We start from the raw sequence: 13816 nt of genomic DNA, 5'->3' as shown, positions 1-13816 counted from the left end.
CGTATTTAGACTCGTCTGAAAATTATTAAATTATTCTTAAATCTCGCAATAATTAATTATTTGCTTAGGTATAATCACTGTAAATGTAACGTAATAAAGTTCTAAGAATGCATCAAAGACTGACGGATTTTCAAATAAGCATGTAGTGTATTCTTAGAAATAGTGAGTTATAGGAAAATTGAAATTTAGTATTTAAAGTTGTTTAAATTGATTCGTTATTTGTACGTCTGTTCTCGATGTTACATCATGACGGAAACTATACATCAATATTGAATTTATACTTTTTTTATTGCGTACTTTGCACTAGGCCCAATACCTATACAATGAAGATTTGTATATATATATATATATATATATATATATATATATATATATATATATATATATATATATATATATATATATATATATATATATATATATTAGTAGGACCGGAACGTAATGTCGTTCTATCGCCATATTTCACAGAAAACCGTTTGATTTTAATCGCTCCAGCATTGAAAATTTGTAAAATATGGCATGGCAAAAGGTTGTGGATTACGAAGGTGAATATAAATAATATACTTAGTCTTGCCATAAATATTGTTATAAAGAAAAGCACGATTTTTTTTTATACGTAACATTTATTCCTTTCATAGTGAGTTAGTTTAATACATCAATATATAACTATTAAAAATATACAATGTTTATTCGAAGTGGTCTCCATTGGCTGCAATACAGTCTTTTAAACGTTGAGGCCAGTTATCAATAGCAGCACGAACTCTTTCTAGAGGAAAATTCTTCACTGCCAACCGAATGGATCGTTTTAGGGACTCCAAATTATCATGGCGTTTAGAGCAAGCCTTACTCTCTAAAACTGACCATAAATCATAATCCAATGGATTTAGGTCAGGACTTGACGACGGCCAGTTTTCAGTGCTGATAAAGTCCGGAACGTTAGTTTTCAACCAAGATTGGGTGGATCGAGCTCTATGACCCGGTGCCGAGTCTTGTTGAAAGCACCATTCTTTGTTATTGAACATGGTGTTAGTTAAAGGCTTAACTACCGTCTCAAGAATGGTATTTTGATAAACTTGTGCCGACGTTTTAATACCTTTTTCACAAAAATATGGCTCAGTCACCCCTTCATAGCTAACACCCCACCAAACCATCACTGAAGTGGGATAATGCCCACGTTGTACTCTGTTTACTAATTGCGAAGCTTCTTTAGAGCTTCCAGCATAAATACGGTCATTTTGTTTATTAAAATACTGCTCAATTGTAAAAATTTTCTCATCCGTAAACAAAATTTTTTTGTGACCTCCCTTTGCGTACCGCTTAAGTAGTTGTTTGGATTTTACCACCCTATTCTTCTTTAAATTATCAGTTAAGAAGTGACCAGTACGTCTCTTATAGGCTGCAAGTCCTAAGTCATCTTTTAATATACGCGACATGGTTCTAGGAGCTATCTTCATCTCCCGAGATAAAATCTTTTGCTTACGGACAGGATTTCTTCGAATTCTTTCCCTAACTGCTTTAATCACCTTTTTCACACGAACGGTACGTGGACGGCCAGATCTTTTTCTGTCACAAACAGAGGAGGTATCATTGTACCTATCAATAGCCCGGTAAACAAACATTTGACTAATACCAAGCGGGTGGAGGGTTTTAAAAATTGCACTTTTCTCCATACCTACTTTATGTAAGGCAATCACAGCGATTCGGTTCTCTTTATCACCCCACTCCATTTTAATATAACAAAATATTTAACAATATAATGGCGCGAAAATAAGAAAACACATCAAGCAATCATATAAAAATGACAGATTCCAAATTCAAACGTAATATTTTCTTTTTTTGAATAGTAACAGTATTTATGGCCAGACTAAGTATATACATATATAACTATATATATATATATATACGTACAAATATATATGTGTGTGTGTATATATATATATATATACCTATATAATGTGATTACTCCTAATTTCTATTTCATATGAAGTGCGTAACCATATTTTGATCTTTTTTTTTTCTTGCCATTATTCCGCGTAAACACTACGTAATTAAATGGCTTTGACAACATAACTTTTATCGTGCGATGAACTGTTTCGAGAACCGCTACGTTAGTTTTAAAAGACCCGCCCTTAACCAGTACGCAATAATATAAGAATGATTGACAAAGAGCTAAGTACATGAGCAGAAGCATATCCATGTTAAGACGACGAAGAGTTGTCAAAATGTACATCATCTTATACCAGGGACAGGATGTGTTTTTAAAGTTGCCATTTTCACCATAGAAAATTCTTAGGCGATTTTAGCAGTGAACTCTACCAATGGTACTGCAAGCGTGGTGTGAAAGTGAGTTGTCATTTAACCCAATTATGAATTAAAAGTTATTTTATCCTGCACTTGTCATATTAGATATACTCGTAAATTGTTCATTTTATTCATTTGCACGGTGCGAATGCTCTTTTGTCGATTATACGCGTTTATTTTATGATTGACTTCGGTGTTATTAAACTGATTACATTTATCCTGTGATTTGGAGTGTTCTGATGATTAAATGCCAGTAACATTTTTGGCTGGGTGTATAATGTCGTCAACGATGGCAACGATGCAAGTAGTAACGTAAAATCGAGACATTTTACCACAAATGTGAACATGAAGATTACAATTTTAAATAAAGAGGAATATTTAAATCACTACGACAACACCTTTTAAAAAGCAGCGGCGCATGTGCACGTATATTAACATTCCTTTATTGACTACCCGTAGGATCATTTCTCCATTATATTAGTTTATACAAATGAGCTTGAAAGATTAATAAATTAACTCGTTGCATGCAATCAAAGTAAGTTTAAAGATACTGGGCTGACAACGTATCATATTTTGTCTCTTGGCGAGGTGTGCACAATCCTGCATGAGATTTTATAGAGGTATCGTTTTGTGTAGCGTGTGCTCTACAAGTCAGATTTGCACGGGGTCTCCGGGAATATTAAACAAGTTTGTAAAGCGAGATACCGCAGTGTCTCATAAAGCGCAAAAGGAGAAAACTGAGGAGGTTTTAGTGGGTAGGAATCCCACATAACCTTGTCTCCCCCCCCCAGAATACCCCACATAACCAGAAAAAAATGTTGAATTACCTCCTATCATTCAAGGTGAAAAAATGATTCATATTAAGTCATTTTTCATATTTCCTGTAATTCGATCGACCTTCGAAAGATAATAATCGTAATTAACACCTTTTAATCAACAGAAAGGATAAAAAATAATAAAATTAATATTAATACAACACTTGAACACGTGTACTTATAAACTGGCGTTTATTGGTGCCTAGGTCAAGTTCATTAAACGGGAGGGATCTGTCAAGGATATGTTAATGTAGGCACACAACGTGCTGCCAGAAGTATTAGAGCTCCAAATCATAAAGTGCAAAATACATTTACGTGAAAACCAATCTCAGTGAACCTTTTAATGGTTGAGGGAACATCTCGAATCTTTCAATGTTTTAGCATTTTTTACTTAGATTTTATCTGTTCATTTAGCATCTGGATTTTTATCAGACTTTCTTTACTAAACTATTGTTTCGTCATATCGGACCACAGTGTCTCTTATTCACAAATAAGCAATATTTAACAACTTCTTGTAAGCACAGGAGTAAGACAAGACTGAAAAACATAACGTGTTAATTTTTCAAAAACATCATTTTTCACATTTTGTGTCTCAGATGTTTTATGGAACCCTAAAAACTCTTATCTATTGTTTAAATTACCGGTAATTGTATTATTAACCAGATAAGTAATTTTTATAATAGATTTTAGGGTGCTGTAGTTTTGTTATACTGCCTAATGTTTTTGGCCAAGATGAAAAATATTAACCTAGATTTGTTACACGAATACTAAAAACCTTGTGATTTATTCATGATATTGTATTCGTATAGATGCAAACTCGCTGTCATTTAAAACGGCACAGTTATTCCTGGATTATTTTGTTTATTTTATATTGACTAGCGCTTGACAACAATTCACACTTAACGTGTTATTACTTTCCAATGATGAGATAAAAAGTAATTATTTCATTTGTTTCCACAGCGGTCCAGAACGAAAGAGATAGAATTAACTGCAGGCGGCCGTCCTACGAGGAGCCTACACAAGCTAACGGATTGTCCGTCGTGTCCCTGCTCAATGCGGAACTGCTTAGCAGAAAGGTCATTGATGAGGTTAGGTGGCGTCAAATTGAACTTTAACTCATTCTCAATAAGGTTACGACTGGTATAATAAAACACTGTGTTATCAAATTTTGCAAGCATTATCAAAGTTAATAAGTACAGTTAGAGGTTAATTACAAAGTTGAAAAGTCATAGTAAACAGCCAGAAGATGAAACAATGATACTAAAGTTAAAAATACTAGATCCGTTTGACAAGATTTGACCATATGATCATCACAGTGGCGAAGGCGTAGTTATTTAATTTTTGGAGATAAACAATTAAATTAAAACCAATCGAATAGTCAGTAATAAATAATTATTTGATTTTAATTAAAATTAAGAACGACTGCGCGACTATGCGAAAAATTTTGCACCTTAATGATGCACATATTACAAGCTTTTTACGTTGTCATTAACACCAGTGGAGGACCATAGACATTCTTTATTATTAATAGTCATTCGAAAGTAAAGAATTAAATATACTTCGATAAACTTTTTCTCCTACTTTTTACCTGCTACTACTACTGGGATTTCTCTTGAACAGTCATTCCTCTACGTTCTTGATTACACAGATGTCAGCTACCTAGACCTCACTAAACACCAATTAAATGAACTTGAGCGCCTTTAAAATTTCAATTTTATTTTCATTTTCCGACTCCGAAAATATGAAATGTTTCCGTTTTCGTGTTAAGCTTAACTGGCAACCCATATAGCTTCGCCAGAATGCAATAATATTCTGTTTTATCTTCACGCTCCTTATCTTTCATCTAGATTTCAATTTCTTCAAGTTACGTATAAAAAGTCGTTGAGATTATCAGAGAATTAGAGATTAAAAATGCCTTCGCGTTCTTCATCGTTCATGTCGAAACCTTTTACCGCACAGGTCGTTCGATTAAATGCGTTTTACTCCTGAATATTAGACGTGCTAAGTCGCTACCTATTTTCCAAATTATTTTGATGTTTTTATTTATTATGTTATTTATATTTATGTATTATAAGCCGAGAGACCCGTGTCTCTCCCGACCGCCAAGTAGTCCTCGCTTCTACATACGCTACACCCCACTTACTACACTATACCCCTACACAGGTATAGTTCTCCGCGTGTGGACGTCTTCGTCATAACTGGGGTACGATCCCCAGCGTAAAATTTTTTTAGTTCGTGGACCCCTGTTTCTACGGGCTCAATTTCGATGAAGCTGCACAAAGCCTAAACTGGTTAGCAGTATAACTTCTAGTACATCAAATGCATGCAAAAATGTGCTATAATATATTTATTATAAGCACATATATTGTACGTACTGCAGTAATGTGTATGTGTTTGTATGTATATGTTAATTATCGTCTATTGCTCCTTCTATGGTTGTCTATTCTATATTATGGTTGCCGGGAAGAAATTGCCGTGACTGGTAAAACTGCCCATTTTACGTCTATGTACATATATTCTAACATGTACAATAAAGATATAAAGACTCATTATGTGGAGAACTGTTCTTATGTCACTTTTTTTTCTTCGGGAAGTTACGGGTTTTCTTATTGTTAGATGTTTTTTTTATATAAATCGATTTATCAATTGGTAATATAACAGTTTACTTCCAAGAAAAGAGTTTCATATGTAGTCTGAATGTTATTTAGAAAGCTGAAGACTTTGAGTAAACAAAAGTTTTAATAAAATCGACTATAAGAAACAAGTTTTTACCAGTTTTCGTGATTTGATATTTTTTAATAGCATACACCTAATGTTGACAGACCAACAACGTGACAGACGCAGAGATAAACAACCGAAAGCTGGCGAACATCAACGACGTGTGCGACTCCATCAAGCAGCAGCTGCTCATCTTGGTCGAGTGGGCGAAGTACATCCCAGCCTTTACGGATCTGCACCTCGATGACCAGGTGAGTCTCTTTGTAGTGTGTAGTAATTCGGTTGTCTCTAAACGAAAGCCTTAAGAATGTGTTGTTTCGATAAAGTTTCATTGTTCAAGGATCAGCTCTCTACTAATAATAGTCGATGAAAATTAACAGTTCAGACATTTACTATGTCCCCTTGTCTTGATACTCATTCAAACAAAAATTGTTATTACTTTGATGATCAATAAATAAATCGTAATAAAATTATTAATAAATAGTAATTTATATAATAATAATTACCTACTTACTTTTCAAATTAGATTATACTATGTAAATAGATTTATTGTTAACCTAATGTTTTTAACTCTTTCATATTCTTTACTTAGCGCTTGAAATTTCAATTGGTTCTGTAATTTTTAATTGCTTTGTATTAGTATTTTAACTTTATTGGATGTCTGAAAATGTTTGAAATTTAAACGTTATATACTTCATAACAGAATATGCTTCGAATTGTTTTTGTGATTTAACAATATGTGGAAGTAAAAACTATATGTACATTAATGATTGCAAAAAACGCGATGCACGTACCACATTTCTCTATTGTAACGATATGGAATAACGAAACAGTCAAGATTTGCTTTATGTGTGAATGCTTTTCAGGTGGCTTTGTTACGAGCTCACGCGGGAGAACACTTGTTGCTGGGCTGTGCGCGTCGCTCCTTGCACCTCAACGATGTACTGCTGCTCGGGAACAACTGCATCATTGCCAAACATCACATCGGTGAGTGGATCTATCACGAGAACGATCTTTATTCAAATAATGATTTTGGTTGATAACTCGTTGTGTAGCGTTGTCATTGTTTATATATAAAATTTTTATTAACAACAAACTCTGTTTATATATTCATTCGGCGTTTCAGTCTATAGCCAACTACTGCAAAGTATAGACCTCACCCAAAAGAGCTATACCATAATCGAAATGCTAGGCAAGTGTGTTGGCATTTACAGTCTAGTGTTATGGTACGCAGAGGACACTGCTGCCGATCCTCTGGAAACTTTGTGAGCAGTGGCAATCCTATATAATTAATGCATAAAGTGTGAATTATATAAGATTGCATCCCAAGAATCGAACATCCAAATTACAATCGCATATTTCAAACCTGTACCGCTACCAATTCATTCATTAGGATCATTTAAAGTGACCACTTGTGTCCGCCATAAAAAGAACGCCTGAAGAGCCCAATTTGATAGAAACTAGAATAGATCTAAATTCCCCTTTAAGACATCCTTCAACTTAAAGCTACGAGGGTTTCAAAGGTATCTTGACTTGAGAAGAGCCCACAATAAACTCAGACGTATTTTATTGTGGTCGCTTTTATAATATACTTTTATACAGTAGCTAAATCAATTCATTCCATAGCTCTATTATTAATTAAAAATCGTTTACATTACATTAGGATTGTTTTACAAGTTTTTGTTGGATGAACCTCTTAAATTTATTATTAGATAATTTAGAGACATTAACATGGTAGTTTTATAATATCGTACACACAGTTGATAGGTACAAGCATGTCTTTATTTCTGGTGCAAACCTTATGTACGTTATGATCAGTTTTATTATATTTATTAACATTTTACCTGTCACTGACGACAGTACGTACGTACTTTTGTATGTAACGTCGTATACGTAGCAAGTTGTGTAATGTCGAGTTTACAGTGAGGTGATAATTCCGCGTTGTAATAAAAATAAAAAGATGAATCACGTTATCGCGGCTCGTCGAAAAATAAAGTTAAATGTTTGAAAATATACATCTAAATACCTTAGATCCCTAATAATCTCACAAGAACACTTTTTTTTAAGAACAAAGAAGAAAGGAAGGAAATAAGTTTGTAGTTTGGCAGTGCCCAGCATGTTGTAGTCGCCATTTCCCGCCAAACTATAAAGAGTTTGTCATCATTACAATTGCAGGTCGTCCATTTCTGCACATAGATTTTTGAAAAAAGATTTTCCTTAAAAATTCGACGACCTTAACCTTGTATGTACAATTTAAATTACGATTTACTGAAGTCGGTCAATGTATTGTTTATATTTTTTCCAGATGGCCGAATGGATATAGACATAAGCATGATAGGGCTACGAGTGATGGACGAGATAGTGAAGCCGCTGCGTGAGATAGACATCGACGACACGGAATTCGCTTGTCTCAAGGCAATAGTTTTCTTCGATCCTAGTAAGCAACCTGATTTTTGACATTGACTTATTAATAAACATTTTTGTTTAGATAAAAGTTTTTTTACTTATTCCGGACAAAAATCGAGAACACCAATTACCCAAAAAAAAGGTTTGCTGCTTTATAAAACAATCTTACTCTAAATTCACATTAAAGATTATAAACAAAAGCATCCAGAATATGGCGACAATAAATACTTTAATTTTTTTAGTGATTCAATGAATATGTTTCCTTTAATATTTACATAATGGTATTCACAATACGTTTGCAAGGTGTGAGATTAAATAACACGTATCGCGTTATTAGCTATAAGACGTCTATTTTCTGGACATAGGCTTTTCCCATAGATTTCCAATAAGACCAGTTAGCGTGCATTAATAAATAAAATTAAACCCGCGGCATCCGCAAATGCAACCTGGACAGCAGGGTAAGTTAGGTCAAAAAACACTATAAATCAAAATCTGAGATTAAATCATTATCAATATATCAGCCGATAGACACTCGTAATGCATAGACCTCCCAAAAAGATCGCCACAATGATAAGTGTTGAGCTGACCGCATCCATCTAGCGAATTCCCACAACCTTGGCTATGTCGTCGGCCCACCTACCGTGGGTCCTACCCTTGCCACGTCTACCAGTGATTGTGATTAAATATAACAAGTCCATTAATCCTTATTTTGGGTCACATTATAAAGTTAGTACATAAAAAGTTATAAAATCAATTTTTTTATCAGACGCCAAAGGACTGTCACAGCCACAGAAGATCAAGCAGCTCCGTTACCAGGTGCAAATCAACCTAGAGGACTACATCAGCGACCGACAGTACGACGGCCGTGGTCGGTTCGGAGAGCTACTTCTTTGCCTGCCACCCCTGCAGAGCATCACCTGGCAGATGATCGAGCAGATCCAGTTCGCCAAGCTGTTCGGAGTTGCGCACGTTGACAGCCTCCTCCAAGAGATGCTGCTCGGAGGTGAGCTTAACACAGCGCCACATGATATTATATTTCCAAAATTCTTTATTACAGGCATGCACTTAAACATGAGACATCAATTACATGCATATCACAACCGTGTTCCGAAGGCAGATATGCGGCAAGAAATTTGGCACTTATCTTTTCAATAAGCTTGGGCAGTTGTAACTGGAGAGTCGATCGTCCCCAAGAATCTATTTCTCTGCTACTGGAAACAAACCTCTATGCGGCTCCTGAGTGTGTTAATGGATGTTTATGACGTCATTTACAAAACAGGATTTATTTATGTAAAATATACTATTATTATATAAAGATGGTGATTAGTTATAAGTGTAAAAGTTTTTTGCTGAAAAATAAGCTGTTCATTCACTTCTTCATGCACGAAATTGAAAGTTTTAACTAAGTAATTTTTTCTATCTGCCTTTTGTAGGCGCTTCGGCTGAGCCGACCACGACGGATGGGAGTGTAACGGGGGGCGCAGGCGAAGGCGCGGGGGGCAGCTCCTCACCTCCCCTTGTGCCGCAGCTCCCGCTTAGCGCGCCAACGGCACCTTACGAGTCCGCCGTCTTCAAACAGGAGCCCGACATGTAACTAATCCCAAACATATCTTACATCCTCTTAGATATTTATGGAATAATCCAGCGGCTTCTACATTTTTTTTAACATAAACAAAATGTAACTTATCCCGGCGGACCTCCTGTAACTACATTTCTACCATATTCCTAACATTCGACAAAAATATGAATATTCCATCTGTGAAAATTTGCGATGCGGCTGAATTCGAGCCACGAACTAATAAACTTTACACAACAGTACTTTGAAAGCACACACACCACAAGTCGTACTGCGTATCTGCATGTCTGAACAAATGTTGCGGACGGAAGCGGCGCTTTGCAAGTATCGACATGTTGTAGTGAATATAGAATATGCAAATTTTTACATTATCTTAAAATACAATCTGTCTACATTGATATATGAAGTTTGGTCAATATTTTAGTTCTTATCTAAAGAAATCAATAAAATTGTCGTGTACCCCCTTTTTTTGTAACGTCTCTGTTGACACCGTTCAAGTCACCTGCGGACCACTAATGGTGCGCTATGAGAACTAAAGACTAAAAAAAACAAAGGCAAAGCTTTGTTGTAGTTAATTGTAAGCAAGAGTCATAATATTACCATCATCAGTCTTCACTAGGCTATCCTCATTGTCTCTTCTATATGTGAAATATTTTTAAGGAGATTGGATCCTTAAGTAATTATCAAATGCTCTTTGCCTCTTAGCATTTTACTTTATCGAGCTTATAGCAATAAAGCGTTGAAGACGTTCGACCCAGACATACAATTTTACCTTTAAGTTGAGAATTGAGCAGTAAAATTATTTATTTCACTACGTCTCTTTGGTAGCTTACGGTGGGCGTTCTTTGGCGTTACTGTATCGCAGATGAAACGCGTTTAGCTTCGTGACGAAACCCGAGAGAGAAACCTCGGCTAGTTTGGTTGCTTTTATAGGATTATAACTATTTAACCCCTATGGCATTTACCTCTTCGTTTTTTTCGCTTTTAAGTGACATTAAATTGTTTTTAATCTTTTCGTGACGTAATTTACAAATGAAATCCAATAACTACTAAAAAATTCTGATGTAAATCTATTAGTGATATAAAGTACAAAATATTTTCTCAAAAATGTGACCTGTTATGTTTTAAGTTTTTTTTGCATCATTTTTTGTTAGTACAGAAGATAATAGATAAGATTTTTAAATAATATCCTAAAAATATGAATTGGTTTGGCAGGAGCCCTGAACAATCATCACGTCTGATGAAGTCGCCGGATATTACGTTGTTATAAACTTGTCGACACCTGACAGCGGTAGAGGCTGTATGTAGCAAAGCGTAACAGGAACCTTGAACAAAGTGCCTTAGAATATTTAATTAGTCGATAACAAAAACCCATATTATGTGTAATCCTTATTGCTGACATATTTATTTTTACACGAAAAAAAAAATTAAATATTAATTTTTGAATCAAGTAAATATATTTTTTTAAATTTACATCATACAAAATATTGATAGATTAAATAAATGTCACATATATTTATTATTTATCTGTGTAATGATTGCTGCTCTACTAATGGAGTTATATTTTTTATGTCTACATCTATGAAATTAAACATTATTTAATTCTAAACGGTTATTGTTTGTAATAATTTATGTGCTTACATAATTATTTTGTATACAATTCTGTATCATCTTATACTAAATTATTAATGAATTAAAATATTGTTAAAAATATTACATCAAATGAATAAACTCAGAGGGGATAAATTTGGAAAGACAAGGCCTTGGAATATCATCCATGCCCTTTTGGGAGGTATTTCTTTATATACTGTAAAGTCTCTTTTTATGCGGATCATTGTTATGCAAAATTAGTATTCGTTATTACGTATTAATAGTAAGTTGTGCGGTTTGTACTTCTTTCAAAAATTTCTTGAACAACGTTTATACAAGCTTGTTTAGCCCTTATATAATCTCTAGGAGTCATGGAACGCTCAATACTCATTCCATTTGTTCCACTGATGTCAAGGACAGATACACCTTAACTTTTCACATCTAGATGTCACTGATTTGTTTTTAGTGAGAGTTGCATATTGGGTATTCCCCTTGTATACAATACTTGCCATCGACCAGTTGCTATTACATCATTCTGAGCTTAAAAAGTTTCTCAAGATTAATAACTGATCACATTGTCAGAAAAGAAAAAAGCTTGATCGCAAATATTTCAGGAGACAGTGTCTTCTGATAATGAAAGTGATTTGAGACCACTCGCAAACATGAAACCATATTACTTTTCATTTGAATACTAGTTTATTTTTAAAAGTACTTTAATTATTGATCTTTTCTACGCGATTTTAATTTAATTTAAACTTGTTTTGGTTTTATGCAATTCTAAAAAATTACGGAAAATTACGTCCGTCCGTGAGGCAATTAATCATATTTTGATGCGAATTTTTATGTGCGCTTTTGTGTAAAACGTATCCACCGCATAAAAAAAGACCTTATAGTATTGCAGTAAATGGAGTTCTAAACCATTAAAATTATTATAGATAATGTAATCAAGACAGTAAATCATATATACAATTTTTTTTGTATTTTTAATAATTTTTTGTAATTGCGTTGTAGTTTCGTATTCTATGCGACAAACAATAATTTCTGAAATGTATTCCTGTTATTGATATTCTACGTTACCATTAAAGTTAATAAATGTAGGTGATGGTTAAGACTTAATACTAGTATTTTTTCATATAACTTCAAATTCTAAACTATTTACATTGTTGTTGTTTCAATTGAATAATTAGTAAGATGCATGTTTATGGTAGTGTTACAGTATGTCGTTACTGTTAGTTATTTAGAAGAGGTAGCAACGTTGAGCTATTTGCAGTGACTCATATTAATGTCAACTTCGATTTTAGATCAAATGATCTTAAAATTGTTATCTATTTTCCACTGCAGGCATGACGTCTGCCTCGATAAGTGTACTGCAATAATGCAGAGAAGCTTTTGCCAATTCATAAGTTATATTAAAATGCTCAATTTAATTTCATATAGTTTTGTAGGTGCTCATATAGATGATAAAAGCCGGTGAAAGTAATAACGGTAGGAAAATGTCGGGAATAATGTTGATGTTACGAATTAAGTATGTGCCTTATAGTTATTATGTTAATTGTAAATAAATGTTAAACATTTTTGATATATATATATTTTAGTAATTAAAATCTTTATAACAAAAAAAATTTTTATTTGTAAAAAATAAAATAGCGTACCATAATAATCAATTATACTAAATTTTCTTTATAATTAACAGGTTTCAAGGTTTTTCTTTAACGTCCATATAACCCTTTCTCTTGTCGGTTCTGCTTTTACAATACAAGAAAATAACTGAAATGGCCGATACAGCAGACATCGTTATTAATGGAACGAACACTGTAAACATTTTTGTTGAGCCCGTTATTATTGAATTTGCATTAATAAGTAAAATACTTTTATTTTTAAATCGGGAAATGTTATTTTTTGATAGCAGTACAAAACTTCAATAATAATGTTATTGTTCAAATGTCATTGTATTTATTTCCGGTCAAGGAACATTATTCTCTAACAAGAAGAATAGTAACTTTCTATGAAAAAAATTGACAATGAATTTACCAGCAATAGACACCAGCGCCACTGCGCAATAGCAATCGAACCACGAAGAGCGGAATTTTATAAATCAAAGATATCTAAAATTAAAATTGATTTACATCTCGCAGGTTTATTATTTAGTATTAAAATTTTACTTACGTACTAAGTGTTAACGTATGACACACTATACAACTAATATAGACCAACTTACTTTTAATATTATTAAGCCCGAAATTTGTTTAAATGAAAAAACAAAAATATAAGTACTACAACAATTTACCCATTGCTTGTAGTGGACCATAAAAGATTGCTTGTAGTGGACATCTTGTGTATGAAAAGAGGTTGACGAATCCACGAGATCACTGCGCTGTGTTCGTCAGACAGAAAGACTCTAACGACCGTT

The 13816-nt window shown here is 33.8% G+C and overlaps 1 protein-coding gene across 4 annotated transcripts in view; it reads left to right on the top strand.

The window, feature by feature from the left end:
- Hnf4 (Hepatocyte nuclear factor 4) overlaps nucleotides 1-13816 on the top strand; it is a 58403-nt gene that overhangs the window by 42898 nt on the left and 1689 nt on the right. For 3 of the 4 annotated variants that reach the window (XM_068764634.1, XM_068764635.1, XM_068764632.1), the window contains 7 exons: nucleotides 4077-4204; nucleotides 5939-6085; nucleotides 6701-6821; nucleotides 8140-8271; nucleotides 9007-9243; nucleotides 9674-9830; nucleotides 11032-13018. In XM_068764634.1, coding sequence (XP_068620735.1) covers nucleotides 4077-4204; nucleotides 5939-6085; nucleotides 6701-6821; nucleotides 8140-8271; nucleotides 9007-9243; nucleotides 9674-9830; nucleotides 11032-11086 — 977 coding nt within the window. In that variant the 3' untranslated portion in view covers nucleotides 11087-13018. Of the gene's footprint in view, nucleotides 1-4076; nucleotides 4205-5938; nucleotides 6086-6700; nucleotides 6822-8139; nucleotides 8272-9006; nucleotides 9244-9673; nucleotides 9831-11031; nucleotides 13019-13816 lie in introns of those variants that run through there. The other variant, XM_068764633.1, reaches the window with a different exon arrangement.

The sequence above is a fragment of the Battus philenor genome, unplaced genomic scaffold (assembly GCF_028537555.1).
Source record: "Battus philenor isolate CCGP_79_NKW_IND1 unplaced genomic scaffold, ilBatPhil1.0.hap1 SCAF_19, whole genome shotgun sequence".
NCBI classification, from domain to species: Eukaryota; Metazoa; Arthropoda; class Insecta; order Lepidoptera; family Papilionidae; genus Battus; species Battus philenor.
Note: the sequence above shows the minus strand (reverse complement) of the source record. Positions and strands in the feature narration are given on the sequence as shown.